The sequence below is a fragment of the Perognathus longimembris genome, chromosome 22, assembly GCF_023159225.1.
Source record: "Perognathus longimembris pacificus isolate PPM17 chromosome 22, ASM2315922v1, whole genome shotgun sequence".
In the NCBI taxonomy this organism is placed as follows: Eukaryota; Metazoa; Chordata; class Mammalia; order Rodentia; family Heteromyidae; genus Perognathus; species Perognathus longimembris.
Genome location: NC_063182.1, coordinates 17497871 through 17515364, shown reverse-complemented (window position 1 = coordinate 17515364; position 17494 = coordinate 17497871). Strand labels below are relative to the sequence as shown.

Genomic DNA, 17494 nt, shown 5'->3' with positions numbered 1-17494 from the left:
GCAAGTGCTATTCCCTCTGCTATCTCTACTTCATATTGTAAATATAGTTACTTGATACAAATTTTGGTGAAATCAGTACTCATTTTGATGCCAAAATGAATATTAATCATTTGTGAGCATTATATGGTACTGTGATTTCTTTTAATAAATTACTGTGTTTTTATGTATTTTAGACATTGATTTTAATTCTTTGTGTTCCTTATTTAATTCCATTAGCTTTTTGGTAGGGTTTTCCAGAGTCACTGGAGCCGCTCATGTTCCAGCTTTTATCTGGTCTGGTTGCCTTTAGGCCAGCTGCAGAACTATTATCCCAATAATTTTACTGTCAGAGAATTCAGAATTTTTTCTTCATATTCTCGAATTCATTAGTTTATTGTCCTCAACCTTGAAAATTGTTACTGAGAAGTAACAAATCTATTACACTATGCATGAGACTTGTTTTCCCTCTTGAGAAATTTTGATAATCTTTTCTTGACTTGTCTTATTTTTAAAAGCTAGTGATCTTGTACCATGGTGATCCTTTTTAACTTCGTGGAGCTGGTAGACTCTTACTTTGGAAACCTGAAGTTTGGAAAGTTTCTTTCATGATCTTTCTGTTTGCTTTCTCTGTTACACACATTTTATTAACCAGACGTACCTCTTTGATCTTTTTGCTCTCCTTTGTGGAAGTTCATGAACTTCACCTCTGAAACCTTTTGAATCGTTGTTTCTTACTGTATTGTTGCTAATTTTGTACTATTTTTAATCTTACTGAGCTTTTTTCAGCTAACCATTCTTTTTCCATAGTATCCTGCTCTTGTTTCAAAGATGTATTTATCTTTGCTTGACTATATGGAATATAAAGAACTCATATAGATATCTGTGTAAAGCATATGTGCATACTTATTGATATGTAGTTATGTTAAGCTTTATGCTGCTATCTGCATGTCTTTTATTTAAACTAGCTTTTCTTGTTCATAATTTTGTCTCATGTTTTATATATGATATGCTGCTCTGTGGGCAAGCTTCAGTTCATGTTATCTAGGTCACAGCCTAATTTTATATAGCTCTAGATAGAGCTATGCATGGCTTTTATTTTTGAAGGACTGAGGGAAAAACAGGCAGAAGAATTTGCTACAGAGACTATACATTGCCCACAATGTCTAAAATATTTATACTCTGGGTTTATGGAAAGGTTTCAGATTCAATCCTTAGTGTCTAAGGATTTGTTTCTTATTTAAGAGTCAGAGCTCAAAAGCTAGTTGGGAGCTCTGTCAGTAAGCAGGTCTTCATCAGTCACTGAAGATAGTGCTGAAGTTCATTTTATTTTAGATGGCTCATAATGCCCCTTGTCTATTGTGATTTCCTTTGGAATTTTTTGGATTATATAGACTTTTAAAGTCTTTTACCTGTAGTGTACAAACCTGATGTGCTTGTTTTTAAGATTAATACAGACAGCCCTTTCCATGTGACTTTGTTTTCTTAAGATGGTGTGAAATCCATGTGCATTCTGTAGAAAAACCATACTTTGAATTTTGAGCATTTGTTCTTTTCTTGGACTAGTGATCTGTGTGGTACATTGCTCAATGCTGGGCTGTTGCAGCATGCCATTGAAATCCATTGCTCCCATACTTACAGAAGAAAATAACCAGTACTTTATAGCTCACTTGTAGCTAAGCTATTATGTATCCTGTAGGTTACGTGTGATGTGGCAAGTGCAGTTTGTGGTTCAAGTTTGGTTTTTATTGCTAGTACTGGGGTTTTGAACTCAGAAGCCTTGGTTTTTCCTGCTCAGGGTCACCATTCTGTCATTTGAGCCACACTTCTACTTTTGACTTTTTGCTGGTTAATTGGAGATAAGAGTCAGATAATTTGAATGTTTCCATTCTCTCCAAATCTTAGTTTTTAGAGTTCAGCCTCTTGAATAGCTAGGTTTATAGGCATAAGTCACTGGTGCCTGGCTGCAAATGTTTTTTTTGGGGGGGTGGTGGGTCATGGGGCTTGAACTCAGGACCTAAGGCACTATCCCTGAGCTCTTTTGCTCAGAGTTAGTGCTTTACCACTTTAAGCCAGAGCTCCACTTCTGGTCTTTGAGTGGTTACTTGCAAAGTCTCACAGGGATTTTCAGCCCTGGCTGACTTTGAACATAGCCCTCAGATCTCAGCCTCCTGAGTAGGTAAGATTACAGGCATTGGCCACTTGTACTCAGCTTGCAGATGCATTTTTAATGGAATATTTGAACCTAAAGTGGGTTTATCAGGTTGAAAGTTTCATCAAGATTGAGCATTTCTTATCTTAGGGTATGTACAATGTCCTCAGTCCTATTAATCTTAAATCGTATTTTTTGTAAGGTTAACTTAATCTAGACTCTGGTGGGACCAGGTTTTCTTTCTTGAGAGACAAAAGTTGGAATCAGTGTGTGAGAGGCAATGTGAATGAAGAGAAGTGAGTCTTAATTGTTCCCCAGCTAGAGATCACTCTACACCTCTATAAATGGTAAATCTAAGTACAACTAAGCATTGACACATTGTGTCATTCCTTCTGGTCTCATGTATTACTTTTCTCATATTAGAAGTGCAATATAAAATTCAGTTATCTAGAAAACATCAATTGGTTGCTGAGAACACTGCCCAGGCACTGACAGTGCTCCTTGGCTTGGGTGTCATTTCTATCAGGTTTCCTTCACTGTCAAACTCTCAAGGCAGAAGAGAGCATAGAAGATTACATGTACCTTCAGTTAGTGTCAGGTTCTCATGCTTTCATTCACTTCTTATTTTTAGTTGACGCATGCTAATTACACCTATTTACGAGATGCCATGTAAATTTCTGTTACTAATGCATCATTTAATTTTCAAACAGTAAATATACCTAGCACCTCAAGAATTTACCATTTTTGTGAAGAAAATATTTTAGAATCCTTTCTTCTAAAAAAATAAGAAAAAAATCTTTTAATTTTTATATTCTTCTTAGGTGAGATATAACTGGCCTTCATATTACAAATGAAGAAACAGTAACAAAGGTTTATGTATTTTTGTGCCAAAGGTCACACAGTAAGAGTAGATCCAAGATTCAACCAGACACTAAATCTAGAGAATGCTTCTTTTTTATAGCTTTGTCATACTACAGGTCAAGATACCATGTGGTTATATGGCAAGTAAATTATAGTAGTAAGTGCTATAATAAATTCACAAGAGGATAAGAATGTTCTTGGCTGGAGAGGTAATGGTAAGCTTCATGAAGAATGTGGAGCTTCAGTTGAGTCTTTGATTAGGTAAATGGGAGGGAAGAGGATAGTTCAGACGACACAAAGTGATCTGAGACAGTATAACTCTTATATTCAGGAGACAGTAAATACACTCCTGATTCAAATGGAGGTGTGGAGATTGTAGAATGAAAGTTTGAACATGTGGTTGTAGATAACCCATAGCATTACATTCCAGAATTTTATAGGTGTATTTTACACTAAGTCAGCAGCATTTCTAACATGAGGCTCAAATAAATGTTTGGTTTTATAAGTTGTCTAGTATGCAATATGAATTGAACATGTGGGATTAAAACAGTATTAATGGTATGAAATAATATTAAAATATGATAAGAGCAAGAAAGTATTTTGTGTCTGTTTCAAGTTACATCTAATTATAAATTCTAGGTTTTAACAGGAGATGTAATTTTTATAAATTTTATTCTGGTCATTTGATAATCAGTTTTGGCCAAAGATGTTATTTTATTTTTCACTGTAAGTTAAAGAGTCTCTTTAGAGAATCTAGCCTCCATTTTCAGTAAAATGAAGCTTTGTTTTCCTAACTTGGTCTTAGAGCTTGCACGCAATGGAGACATAGCCATATCCCCAAAATGTTTCACTTATAGTTTTGTTGTTTGTATATTCTGATGTTTGGACTTTATTCACCTTTCTTGTCTTCTTACCAAGAGAGATATGGATCTCTGGTGTTTGACACTGGGAAAATAGACCACTGGGATTGCTTCCATTGGAAAAGAAGTAAGGGAGTAAGGAACCAGAATTCAGAGTAATATGGAGAGAGATACTTAAGCATCTGTATTCAGCATCTGTATTCTATAGTTTACGTGTGTGTGTGTGTGCATGTGTCCATGCACATGGCACTACAAACACCATTACTGAAGCTTGAACTCAGAGCTTGGGTACTGTTCCTTAGGTGTTTTGCTGAACGCTTGGGGCCTAAGACGTGTGAAATAGTCCCTCCCATGCTTTGCAAAAGAGACACTTGGGACTTAGATTCTTTACTTTTTAAAAGACAGATTATAATTTACATGATAATCATAAAAAGTTTTAGTAGTTGTATGGATTTAAAAATCAGATTTTTTATTTTTTACTGCTTATTTCCATCATTTTCAAACATACACATGGCTTTCAAATCCTTAGTGATATAATGATATTATGTGTTTAAGTTGCATAATTTATAAACTGGTTTGATTATAGACTTTCCTATGTGTAATACATTTTCTCTGAATAGAAGCTAGGGAATTTCAGCAGAAAAGTCTTAGTTCTGTATTTTTTCCTTAGTAATGGAATTCATGAAACAATGTAAATTTAAAGTACAGTGTATTTACTACTTTGGTTCACTATAAAGCTATTCTTAGACCTTAGGTTTTTGTTGTTGTTGTTTTCTAGGCAGTATAGAGGTTTTAACTCAGGGCCTCATATTTGGATGTTTTCACTTCCAAAGGGCATCTATAGGCAAGCAGGTAGATTCAAATAAATATTGTAGTCGAATTTTATTGGAGTTCCTGTACTGTGAAAGTAGTCATGCATACCTCCCGCAGTTATTTGTACTTTTTCCTGAACTTTTCCTTCTGCAGCAAAGTTCTATTTTCATTAACTACACACTATTTTAAAGTAGAAGATGGTGGTGAAAGATCAGTCTGTGTCACCTTTGGATTTTTTTTCTTCGTCAAAGCAATGGCCGTTTTGATTGTAACAGAAAATTATCTGGAATTTGGACTTGAAACAGGTAAGTTTCATATAATTTAAGTTTGTTTAGTGTTTGGGGTTTTTTTACTTCAGTAGTTAAGCAAATATTATAAATGTTGAAAATTAGACTTGAGGTATATGTTCTTCAGTGTTCTAAATCTTTATTCTTAAATTCTATCATTTTTTATTACTGTGTTAGCTTAGTTGTTTTATCAAAATTTTCCTCAAAACACTCTTATTTTTCCTTGCAGTTAAGTAAGCTTACATAATGCTAATATTTACTCACATTAAGAATTAATACCAATTTGTGGTCATTTATAAACACTGATATGATCTATGAACACAAAGACTGAACACTGATAATAACCAAATTTTACTGCATTATGTCATACTAATTGCCACATGAAAGAGCTAAGCTAGTTCTGAATTTAGGATACTCTGCTTTCTAGTTTGAATTTCTAGGAAAGATGCTGTATTTCACTTCTATGATAAGAATAATCTTTCTCTTTTTTTTAAAACAGGGTTTACAAATTTTTCAGACAGTGCAATGCAATTTCTTGAAAAGCAAGGTCTAGAATCTCAGTAAGTTTTTGAAAAAAAAAAGCATCACTTGAATTATAACATTTTCTAGTAAAGCAGTTTCTTGTTTTTAATCCATGAAAAAATTTCCTGTGACAGAGTGAGAGAGAGAGAGAGAGAGAGAGAGAGAGAGAGAGTATGTTTTTGTGTGTCTTGTGTCTGTGTCTGTGTGTATGTATATACTGAATGTTAGGGATCAAACCCAGTACCTTATGCATGTTAGACAAGGTCTGGACTGAGGTCCAGTTCCAGCCTTTAGACCATCCCTTCTAGAAATATTATTCTTCATAATTTTTATAGTTGTTTAAAATGAGATTTTTAAAAAATCTTAGATCTGCTCTTAATTCCACTGCCTTTAAAAATGAAACTAATTGTATATTTAAGTCATATGTTTTCTGTTGGTTATGTGGTTTGGGTGTTATGTGTTTGATTAAGGAGGCACCTGACTTGGTTTATGTTCACCAAGATCTGTTACAGTACTTGAAGATCAGTCCTTTGTGTATATTTACTTGGCTTATTTTATTGACATTACAGTGATTGGAAGAAAAGGAGTTCTTACAAAGTTAATTGTAAAAATTTACCAGCTCTTTTTTTTTTCCAACTTTACTTTTAGAAGTCCTGTTTCAAAACTCACTTTCAAATTTTTCCTGGCTCTTTTCTGTTCACTCATTGGGGCTTTTTTGACATTTCCTGGATTACGACTGGCTCAAATGCATCTGGATGCCTTGAATTTGACAACAGAAAAAATTACACAGTAAGCGGAAAATGTACATAAGCACATGCAGATAAATATATGTTTTCCATCTTAATGAAGGTATATTATTATAATAAAATCATAAATTTTGCACTGAAAATTAATAATTTGTTTGATAGAGCATTATTACTTCCTCTCTCAAACATAAGCAGTTTCCTTTCAGAAGTTTAAGTTATGTAAATTGAAAAATATGCCATTGATTACAAAATTTGTTTTATCTGTTAAAACGAAAATACTGAAATTTATTTTAGTCCTTTTTTAACTCAAAGGACTGACATTTTAAGCTTGATATCTGAACTGAGGAGCTGTAGCAATGTCCATTTAAAACATCAAAGCATTTAAAAACACTGATTTGCATTTAAATGTTTATTCAAGTATATTTTATTTTAAATATTTTAGTATTTTTAAACTGAAGGTATAGAATAATATGTTTTCTTTCAATCATTCTGCTTGTTAGGCTTTTGATAAGATGTGTTATTTTGGAATTTTCTTTTGCTAATACTGAACAATATTCTGTAATGTAGGTTAATTTTTAACCAACAAATTCTGTTTTAGTTATGAAATGGAGAAATCACATTGACTCTTCAGAAAGTCCTTTTCTTACTCCTGGTTGTTAGAAATATCTTGCTGTTGTTGATATAATCCCCAACTTGGCAGAGACCAACTTACATTCAGATGGAAGTTCTTAACATTTTGTTTGTAGTAGAAGCCTAAACTTGGTACATGTATTTAGTTATTAAATTTCTCCAAGTCATATTTTCTAATGATGCTGCTCTTTAAGTTAATGATGCTGATACTTTAGTCTTTTAGCATTCTTCCCTCTTATCTATGTGATATTCCTTTAATTTTCACTGTCATTTTTCTCCTTGTCTCCATTTTTCTACCTATGCTTTTTGCATGTGTTTACTTACTCTCACTTCCCATTACATACTCCTTTATCCCTTTTCCCCCCCTCCTTTTACTCAGCATGCTCTTGACTATGTCATCCTGCTTTTCTTCCACCACCCTTCTCTCTAATGGCTTCTTTTAAAACAAAACCTGGTTCCCCCCCCCCCCCCCCCTTCTCTCTACACACACACTTCAGTCCACTAACCCCAGTGTTAGGATTTAAATAAGCTGAAAAGGGTGGGTGGAGGGGAGCCCTTCACAAGCTACTGAAACCGCTGTGGGCTTCTCCTTGATACTAGAGTGTTCCCTAGCAACACTGCATACCTAATACTGCTTCTTTCTTCCCCCGCACCCGATGGTTTACCAAAGCTGTGGGATGAAAGAATCACTTTATAAAAACATAAAGCATTTAGTGGTGGTTGGGGAGAGGGGTGGCACATTTTAGTGTCCTTTTCAGTAAAGGTGGCTTCTTTTTTAAGCTTTTTTCCCTTGGGGATTTGGGGCTTTATTTTATTTTCTGTGTATTGTAGCCCCTCATTGTATTATAGCACTCTGCTCTGATCCAAGGGTGTGGGCAAGCTAGTTCCATGGTGAGTAACCTGACTGGCACAAAGAGCAGCATTGTCCTCATGCTCATGGCTAGGCACCAGGACTTGTTTTCGTACCAGAGGTCACATTCACAGGCGCACTTTTCCTTGTCAGGTGTTCCTGGCTTTCAGACCAAGTCCTGTTCCTCACACAGAACCCTCCCATTGCCTGTGTAGTGATATTTTAAATTTTGTTTGTTTATATATTTTTTAAGTCCCCTAGTTTAGCTCTCTGTGTGGTTGATAGTCCAAGTACTACATTGTAATAAAATAGCTTAAAGAATTTACGTCTTTTTTCCAAAAAAGGAAATAATTTTGCTGGTGTGTTTCTATAGGCTAGAAACTTAGCAATAATAATGGAGTTATACCTCAGCCCTGAGACCCATTGCAGTATTAGGTATATGACCTTGTCATGAGAAATTGTCTTGCTTTGTTTAGGATAAGGAAATCAATTTCGGCTATCTTCACAACAGTCAAAAATGTATGAATCATTTTTATTTTAACAGTATAACTTAAACGTACATGCTCATTACCTTGAAAGATTTCTCAGTTACAGTATTTTTATGATAAGTTCCATGTGCCAAATGCCTTCTAACATGGACCTAGCTAATAATCACTATCCTTTACTTGTAAATCATGAACAAACACTTTGTTTCAGATGCACTGGAAATTATCATTTGATTCTCTGTATTTATCAGTGAACTCGTGACTAAAACAAAATTATTGAAATACTGTTTTTTGAATAGGGATTTAGTAAAAGACTGTATCCTAGAATAGAAATGAACATACATATATTTTAGTCCTAGACCTGCTTCTAACCTATTAAATTGCCAGGGGTTTAATGTTCTCATCTAAAAATGTTGCTTGAGATTTTGATTTGAGTTTCCCAAATCAGTGTTAAATGATGAAGAAAATTTTTAATACCCACATTTGTGTAGTTAATTAGTGCATTTGTTTCTGGATTTTTATGTTTGTTTCTTACACGCTTTCAGAACATTACTTCATATCAACTTCTTGGCACCTTTATTTATGGTTCTGCTCTGGGTAAAACCAATCACCAAAGACTACATTATGAACCCACCACTGGGTAAAGAAAGTGTCCCTTTGTAAGTATGTTTATTTGAAGGCTAAATTTCATTTTGTTATAAATAAGCCACGTTCCTAACAGTTATTTACTGTATGTAAGGCCCTTTTGGTTTGCTTTGGTTTTATTTTTGAAACAGGATGTCAATCTACTATGTGGCCCCTGGGCTGACATTGAATTTATGGCCTCCTGCCTCCATATCCTTCATGCTCGACTAGTCATGTGCCACTATATTAACTTATATTTAAGTTTTTAATGACAAAATTAAGACATTATATGCATTTTTGAATTAGGAGAAATGCTAAATGATATGCTAAAATGTAATGCTATGAGCTATTTTTTTTTTCGGCCAGTCCTGGGGCTTGGACTCAGGGCCTGAGCACTGTCCCTGGCTTCTTTTTGCTCAAGGCTAACACTCTGGCACTTGAGCCACAGCGCCACTTCTGGCCATTTTCTGTATATGTGGTGCTGGGGAATCGAACCCAGGGCCTTATGTATATGAGGCAGGCACTCTTGCCACTAGGCCATATCACCAGCCCCTGAGCTATTATTTTTATTGATTATGTAAAACAAATCCTGATGACTATTACTCTATACTAATATTATCTTATACACTTGTATTTTTTTTTCTTAGTGGCCAGTTATCATCTGATTCTTTCCTGTTGTCACTGAACCTATTACTTGTACCCTTTCTGTAATGCTTTTATTGCATATTTTTAATTGTTAAAGTTGGGGGGGGGGCAAAAGTATAAGTGGAATCACGTCTACATGGAGATTTAAACATTTCTGTTTTATCTGCTTTGGGAATAAAGTATTTTTCAGGTAAATTAGAAGAATAAATTTTTGTACAGAAGTCCTCTATGTTGTATCTTTAAAAATGAAGGTTGTTTTTCTATGATGAAAGTATTATCATTATACTTTTTTTTACTATACTTTTCAAATAATGCCTTAACATTATTATGTAATAATACTAGATACTAGTTTTTCTAGTTAAAAAATTGTTAGCACAGAAAAAAATCAAGGAAACAAACAATTTACTATGAAATGTTAATCTGATATGATACATATTTCTTGTGGAGCTATGTTTCAATAATAGAAAGGTTCAGATTTGGCTTAAAATGTAATTCTGCCTTACATCATTATCATTAGAATTAGATGATAGAACGTATGTAAGCAACTAGCTGGAGTAAGTGTCTAATAAATGTTCCTTTCACTGCTTTGTCTCATCAAAACTAAAATAGAAAAACTTTAGTCATGGGCTCTATAGCATACTTTTTATAGTAAATGTTTTGTATAGATCCTGGCACAAGTTTGCTTGTCTGGGAGAAACTGTGACATAAAATCTTGTTTACTAGGTAAATATCCACTGAAGAAGTATATTTTTTCCTGTACACAGTTAAACCTTAATAGTCAACTTGACAGATTCCAAGAATGTTTAAAAGTAATTCTAAGTATCCTAAGGTTGTAGGAAAATCCTAGAGAAATTTCTAATTCATGTTGGTATTGGAAACATCTTACTCCTACCCTAAGTTTGGTCATAGAAATATGGGTTCATACTTTCCTAGTTATGTTCTCTGATTTTAGCTTAGTAAAGTTGGAAAAACAAGGAAACTAACACTTGATACAACTGTCATGCCAATTATGCCAGCTATTAATGTTTCATGGGTTTTATCGTTTGTACAGGCATTTTTTTATCCGTAGTTACTGTTCTCTTGCCAGGTGAAATGGCAGATTCGGAAGTTAAGTAATGTCACTGAGATTTATCAGTCAGGTTTGGTGTATATAAAACATTTGGAGCCGGGCTGGGGATATGGCCTAGTGGCAAGAGTGCTTGCCTCGTATACATGAGGCCCTGGGTTCAATTCCCCAGCACCACATATACAGAAAACGGCCAGAAGTGGCGCTGTGCTCAAGTGGCAGAGTGCTAGCCTTGAGCGGGAAGAAGCCAGGGACAGTGCTCAGGCCCTGAGTCCAAGCCCCAGGACTGGCAAAAAAAAAAAAAAAAAAAAAAACATTTGGAGCCATTACTCACACCATTTAGATCTTCAGGATTTCATGTGAGGACAATGCAGACAGAACAGTTTTCCAGATTCCATTTCTAAAACAACCAGCTAAAGGTTTATCTGGAGGGTTGGCTCAGGTGGTAGTGTACCAGCTGTGAGCAAGCAAGAAGTGTTAACTCAAGGCCCCTAAATTCAAATCCCAGTACCACAACTGAGGGGAAGAAGGCATTTGACAAACTGGGTATAATGGTACAACACATCTGTAATCCCAGCTAAAGCAGGAAGGTTGTGAGTTCGCAGCTGCCATAGTCTACATAGTGAGAGTCCATCTCAAAGAGAAAAAGATAGCTGTATTAAAAATTATTTCTCATTTTGTTATACACAAAATGCTATGATCCTCTTCTATGCCCTTCAAACAAAGTTCTAATTAAATCAGTTTCATCCCATTTTTCTTTAACTGTTAATTGACAATGGCGATTTTTTTATTACTCTAAAATACAGAGTCTGTGTGGTGTATTATGAGAGAGAGTGCCTGTTTATCAAAGCATAGGACAAAAGAAAAAGTAAAGTGACAGGTTCTGCTTCTGTCATATAGTCAATTTGTTTTATCAAAGTCAGTAGTAAAAATTATTGTAATCCTGTTTCAACTTGGAAGTGTGTTTAGATTCATCCATACACACTGATATAGCACCAAAACAATCAGATAGGTTTAAACAGTCCTTGCAAAGGCCAGTGTTATGTCAGAATCTTAGAAAAATTTCCTCTGCCCATTCTGTACCTAAATGACCATACCATACTACTTTAATCTGAATTAGTAATCACTTGACTATTGTCCCAAGGCCTGAACTCATAAAATGAACAAGTCAATTTTCTGTCCTTTGAGGCTGTGAAGGAGCTGTCTTCAGAAGGCCACCAGTCAGTTTCCCCACTGCACACTCCAGAAGCACAGTTGTACATACAGGTCCCCTGGTATCCCTTCAGAAAACGAAAGAACATAAATTATAAAGCCGTGGTTCTATTCCTCATTCATACAGAATCATAAACTTGTATGATTTCTGTTTCCTAACCTATTCAGCAACATAGCTTTCCCCAAGAAACTTTCCTAGGACAGAAGAACTGGGTGGTAATGGAACCATTTGGGGAGAGAGCTGTAGTAAGGTTGTTGGGTATTTTTTGGGTGGGAGGGAAACTAAAAATCTTTTCCTGTTTATGCTAGTTTATATCCATGTTCTTCAGAATTTCAGGGGGACTTTTCTAAGTTCCAAAGCCTATCTGGCTTATCAGTTCATACCTTTCAGCCTTTCAACAGTCATATTAAGGGCTGGGGATATAGCCTAGTGGCAAGAGTGCCTGCCTCGGATACACGAGGCCCTAGGTTCGATTCCCCAGCACCACATATACAGAAAATGGCCAGAAGCGGCGCTGTGGCTCAAGTGGCAGAGTGCTAGCCTTGAGCGGGAAGAAGCCAGGGACAGTGCTCAGGCCCTGAGTCCAAGGCCCAGGACTGGCCAAAAAAAAAAAAAAAAACAGTCATATTAAGTACTTGATATCTATTAGATATTAGAGTAGATATCAAAGATGGTCTTCTTATGGCTTTCAAGTTACAGTGTGGTCCTTTATCAAAGCAGAAACCATAGTCTTTAAAAACAGCAACAACTTCAACCCTAAAAGGACATCAGAAATACTATCTTCATTCTATAATATAAGGAACCTTCTAGTAATTTAGTTTTTGCAAAGATTCTTGTAAGGATGCAGTTTGTCACTTGGAATTCTCAACTTACCCTTGAGGGATTGCTTAGAACTGAGCCAGATTCAGGACAGAGTAGGTTAATTAAACCACTTACAGAGGAATGGGAGACATCTAATGTCTTTATAATGTATCAGAGCTTTGATTGTTCACTGATCTTGACTAGAGACATGGCAGAGTGAAAGATCCCCAGATAAATATGTATACATTCAGGTAAAACTATAGTCAATTATAAATGGGTCATTGAGTTGATTAGTTGCATTGGTGATCCTATGACTTCATTTTCTGCTCTTGTCTCTAAGAATTCCCACCTCTTTCATGTTGCTGGTGATGTTTTTTTCCATGGATGTAGGTAGATAGAAAAAGGGCCTCAAGTATTCTCATTTTTTCTTCTGGGTATTTGTTACCCAAACTCTCGTGCTATAGTTATAGATATCTAGTTCTATCTATCTAGTATACATGAAAAATTATTATATAGATACATCAATGGCAGAATGAGATTTTTTTTTTTTTTTTGTCACTTGTGGGGCTTGAACTGAGGGCCTAGGTGCTGTCCTTGAGCCTCTTTGTGCTCAAGGCTAGCAAATACCACTTGAACCACAGTGCTGCTTAGGACTTTGAGTAGTTAATTGGAAATAGGAGTCTCACGGGAACTTTTCTGCCTGGGCTGGCTTCAAACCTCAATCTTCAGATCTTAGCTTCCTGAGTAGTGAGAATTACAGGAGTGAACCACCGGTGCCTAGCTAGATTCTTTGGTTTCATGTCTGAACTCTAAGAACAGATTTCCTGTATTTTATATGGTGGACAACAGCATATTACTACTCTGGTAACTTACTGTGGTCTTTGTGAGCACCATGTCAACTTTTTGATCTGTAGAATGACGGAGGCTACATTCGATACTCTGCGACTCTGGATAATAATCCTCCTGTGTGCTTTGCGATTGGCCATGATGCGTAGTCACCTGCAAGCATATTTAAACTTAGCCCAGAAGTGTGTAGATCAGATGAAAAAAGAAGCAGGCCGAATAAGTACAATTGAGCTACAGAAAATGGTGAGTTTCATATCTGTAAAAATAAAACATGGAAAAAACTGTTGTAAAAGGTCTAATGGAATTTGGTTTGCTTTAAGCATCAGTGTGGCATCCCATAATATTCTTGTTGTAAAGAAGTGAAACAGTCTTTGACCTGCATCAGAGACCTTTATCTGATTTTGGTGCTAAGAAAACGATCTTGGTTCCTCCTCCTGCCTTAAGCACTTTACAGGTCAGATAAGTGATACAAGATTGTTGTATGCCACTGTTGCTAAGTGGGACTTGTCTAATTGACTTACAGTGTTCTGATATACATGAAAAATTATTATATAGATACATCCATTACAACATTGCTAATCAGAACCTAGTACTTAAGAAGCAGGAAATACTAGTTTTAGTGGCTGACTTTATTCCTTTTAACATTAGTCTATGTAACTTAAGATGCAAGTATTTACAGAGATTATAGAAAATAAAATGTGAATGTATTTATTATAGTGAATTTATAATCTGATTATATCATTTTTAGAGAATTGGTGGTAGAGTCCCCTGTTTCTTATTATTCTTCACCCCTAGAAACATTGACCAAGTTAATTATTTTTTTTCTGTTTTACCTTTCAATATTTTCATATTCTCTGTGTAAGTTGATCTTAATTATGTCCATTTATATTTTATTTAATGTGTTTATGAGAAGATTCTGTTCATATATAACTGCTTGCTATGTAGAGATTTGAACATTTTATTTTATCTGAAATTTTTTTTAATTATTGTCTTATTTTCACATTCCAGATCTTAACCAACCAGTTGAACCTTTCTGAGATTTGGGTATATTTATTAGAAAAGGCATACTTAATAACATTTAGCTTTCTTCCCTTGAAAGGATTGCTTAACTCTTAAGCATTTCAATTTGATAATTATGTGAAACTTTGTTACACGTCAGCTATATTGGATACTCATAAATAATGTTGGTTGCAGGTGGCTCGAGTCTTTTATTACCTTTGTGTCATCGCCCTGCAGTATGTGGCACCTCTGGTAATGCTGCTTCACACAGCTCTACTCTTGAAAACACTAGGTATGCATGTACTGGCAACTAGAAAACGTCCAAGCTTTCTAGTGTTCTACAAAAATCTGAAGAGAGAAAATAAATGATTCCTCTATATTCTCAGGATGAATTAACATTACAGTGTTTTAAAATCACAGAATAGATTAACAGTTGATACTGGCACTAGAATTTTAAGTTACTGTTACTTTGGTAATCTTAAGAGGGCTAACTGCAAAGGTAATACTGCTTATCTTAGATTACAGTAGAAACCCTTAATTGTGTTTGAAACTTCTTATATTTTCTCCAGATATTGGTTGCTTTTAATGATACTAAGGTAATTAACAATGTTTTCTGTTATCTGAAAAGAGATTGCTTTATAAAAGTCTTTCTCTTAGAAAGTCTTAAGAGGAAGCATTGGGAATGTTTTATCTACAGAAGTTGATTCCTCTTGATTTTTGAAATCTCAGGTTCATGTGGTATATCGTCATGCTTTTAAGAATTATAATTAATTCCCAAATTTACCAAGTAGCATAAATGAGTACTGCCAATCTTAGTTTTGTTTTGAGAGAATGATTTAAGGGTTTGTGTCTAACCTTCAGATTATTACAAGCTAATTGTAAACTTAGACAAATTACCAAGTCCTGGGTGGGAGGGGGGGTGATTTTAGAAAACTTGTGTTGAAAGGATAGAGATTTCTCATGGAAAGGACAGAGTTCTCCTACAAGTCTCTTCACTATGCTCTTAAGTCCCTATCTAGTAATAGCCAAGAGCTGTCATTATTGTATTGATCATTTCCCTTTGCTTAAAACATCATGCAGTTTAAGAAGCCAAAAAGAACTGAAACCGTTGTTTGGTAGGGCTTTGTTGATACTATAGAGCTGATGATGGGCACAAATGCCCTTTAGGAATATATGGAACATAAAATGGTAGGTAGCTCAATTGTAAATTACATGACTCACATCCTATGCACCGTAGAAAAGTATATGATGAAAAAACTTCTAAGCGCTATTAATAGTTTTTCATATTGAAATCTAGATCATTTCTAAGAAAGAAATTTATTCTGATATTGTACAGGTAGAAAAGGTTTCTAAGAAGCTGTTGAGTCTGTCCCTATCACTCCAGCAGAGGTAGTTGATTCATGTCTTATACAAGGAAACTCTTGTTTTTAATATCTTAGCAGATTTTACTGCAGTTAATTAAAAGTATATCAGACTTTTTACTTTTGTGTATACCTTTACTGATAGAACAGACTCTTATCATTAAGCGTATTGTTTAAGTAGATAGAAAAATACTATTATTTAACATTATTTTCAACACTGAATAACTTCTCAAGTTTGTGTCTTGAATTTTCTAGGTAATCATTCCTGGGGAATTTATCCAGAATCAATCTCTCCCTTGCCTGTGGATAATAGTCTAGCCTCCAATTCTGTTTACTCTGAATTGCCATCTACTGATGGGAAGATGAAGGTAACTGTTACACAAATAACAGTGGCGCTGAGCAGCTTAAGAAACATTTTCACTCCTCTTCTTTTTAGAGGACTTCTGTCATTTCTGACATGGTGGATTGCGGCATGCCTTTTTTCTACAAGCCTTTTTGGACTTTTCTATCACCAGTATCTGACTGTGGCATGAAGGAAAACATATCCAAGTCATATATTGAATTTAAATACTATGCCCTTGAAGGGCTGGCAGAAAACCAGAAGAGAGCAAATGCAAAGGAAAAAAAGAAAGAAAAAACATATCAGAGAATCTTATTTTAAATGCTTCCTCTGTATTCTCAGGGTGAATTAATGTTATAATATTTAAAATCACAGGATAGATTGTTAACTGTTACACTGTGGCATTGGAATTTGAACTCATTGTATTAATGTATGTGAGAGGGCTGTCTGCAAGGGTAATACTTCTGATTACCTTGCTTTACAGTAGAAACCTCCAGCAGTCTTCACAACTTCTCATATTGACTCCAGTTATTGATTGCTCTTCATGGTATTAAGGTACTGTTAATAGTCATAATGGCTACCTATAGAACAATCTCAAAACTGAGCCATGTTTTAGGGGAGGGAAAGAATCTAAAATCACTTCTGTTGGTAATGTTCTGGTTACTATCAACCACAAAATCCAACAGAAAGGAAGAGGTAGTTACTGTATATTACAGTAAAGAAAGCTGCATAGTTATTTTTAATTTAATGGAGATTTACATGCTTGATACCACAAGTACTGTTGCTTAAGAGTAGCAAGAATATTGTTTAAAATGTATTTTACCCAACTTGAAAGTTGTTTTAAAAATAACTGGCCATATGAACATTTGCAATCTTACTGTTAGTTTGGGGCCTGCTATATTTTATTTTATCCTTTCTATGATCCTAAATCCTTCCAATAGTCTAAAAATATTTATCAGTACTGATCAGACTTTTTAAGAAATTACTTTGTAATCCTGCTGACTACCTGTATGTATTGTATGTATTATATGTTAAATATATAATATATTGAGGTATAAATGGTGAAAATATTGGATTCTTATAATATTTTATGTTGCTGAATGTATGTGAAAAAGTGATCTGAATGAGATGTATTTGTACCTAGAAGTTTTATTTCTGTTTGGAATGAGATTAAAATACATTTTGAAACTTCAGCAGAGCATGTAATTTATTTGTTGCACATGTATAAAAGGACTTAAAATACTGTAAATGCTTTAATGATCTCTCACAAGTTAAAATTATCTTTCTATCACTTTGAAAAACACAATCTTAAAGGGCTACAAGAGTAGCTCAAGTGCACAGAGCTGTTTTCGAGAGCACTGGCCTGCAGACCCTCCAAACATGAACCACATGGAACCACAGTGACTTTCGCTAACCA

General features: G+C 35.0%; 1 protein-coding gene across 7 annotated transcripts in view; it reads left to right on the top strand.

Annotated features, from left to right (window-relative positions):
* Tmem161b (transmembrane protein 161B) overlaps positions 1-17270 on the top strand; it is a 58397-nt gene extending 41127 nt beyond the window's left edge. For 6 of the 7 annotated variants that reach the window (XM_048331093.1, XM_048331098.1, XM_048331095.1 and 3 more), the window contains 7 exons: positions 4816-4967; positions 5449-5509; positions 6120-6260; positions 8728-8841; positions 13446-13620; positions 14572-14668; positions 15993-17270. In XM_048331093.1, the coding sequence (XP_048187050.1) occupies positions 4816-4967; positions 5449-5509; positions 6120-6260; positions 8728-8841; positions 13446-13620; positions 14572-14668; positions 15993-16270 (1018 nt within the window). In that variant the 3' untranslated portion in view covers positions 16271-17270. The remainder of the gene's footprint in view (positions 1-4815; positions 4968-5448; positions 5510-6119; positions 6261-8727; positions 8842-13445; positions 13621-14571; positions 14669-15992) is intronic. The other variant, XM_048331100.1, reaches the window with a different exon arrangement.
* Positions 17271-17494: the final 224 nt, after the last annotated feature.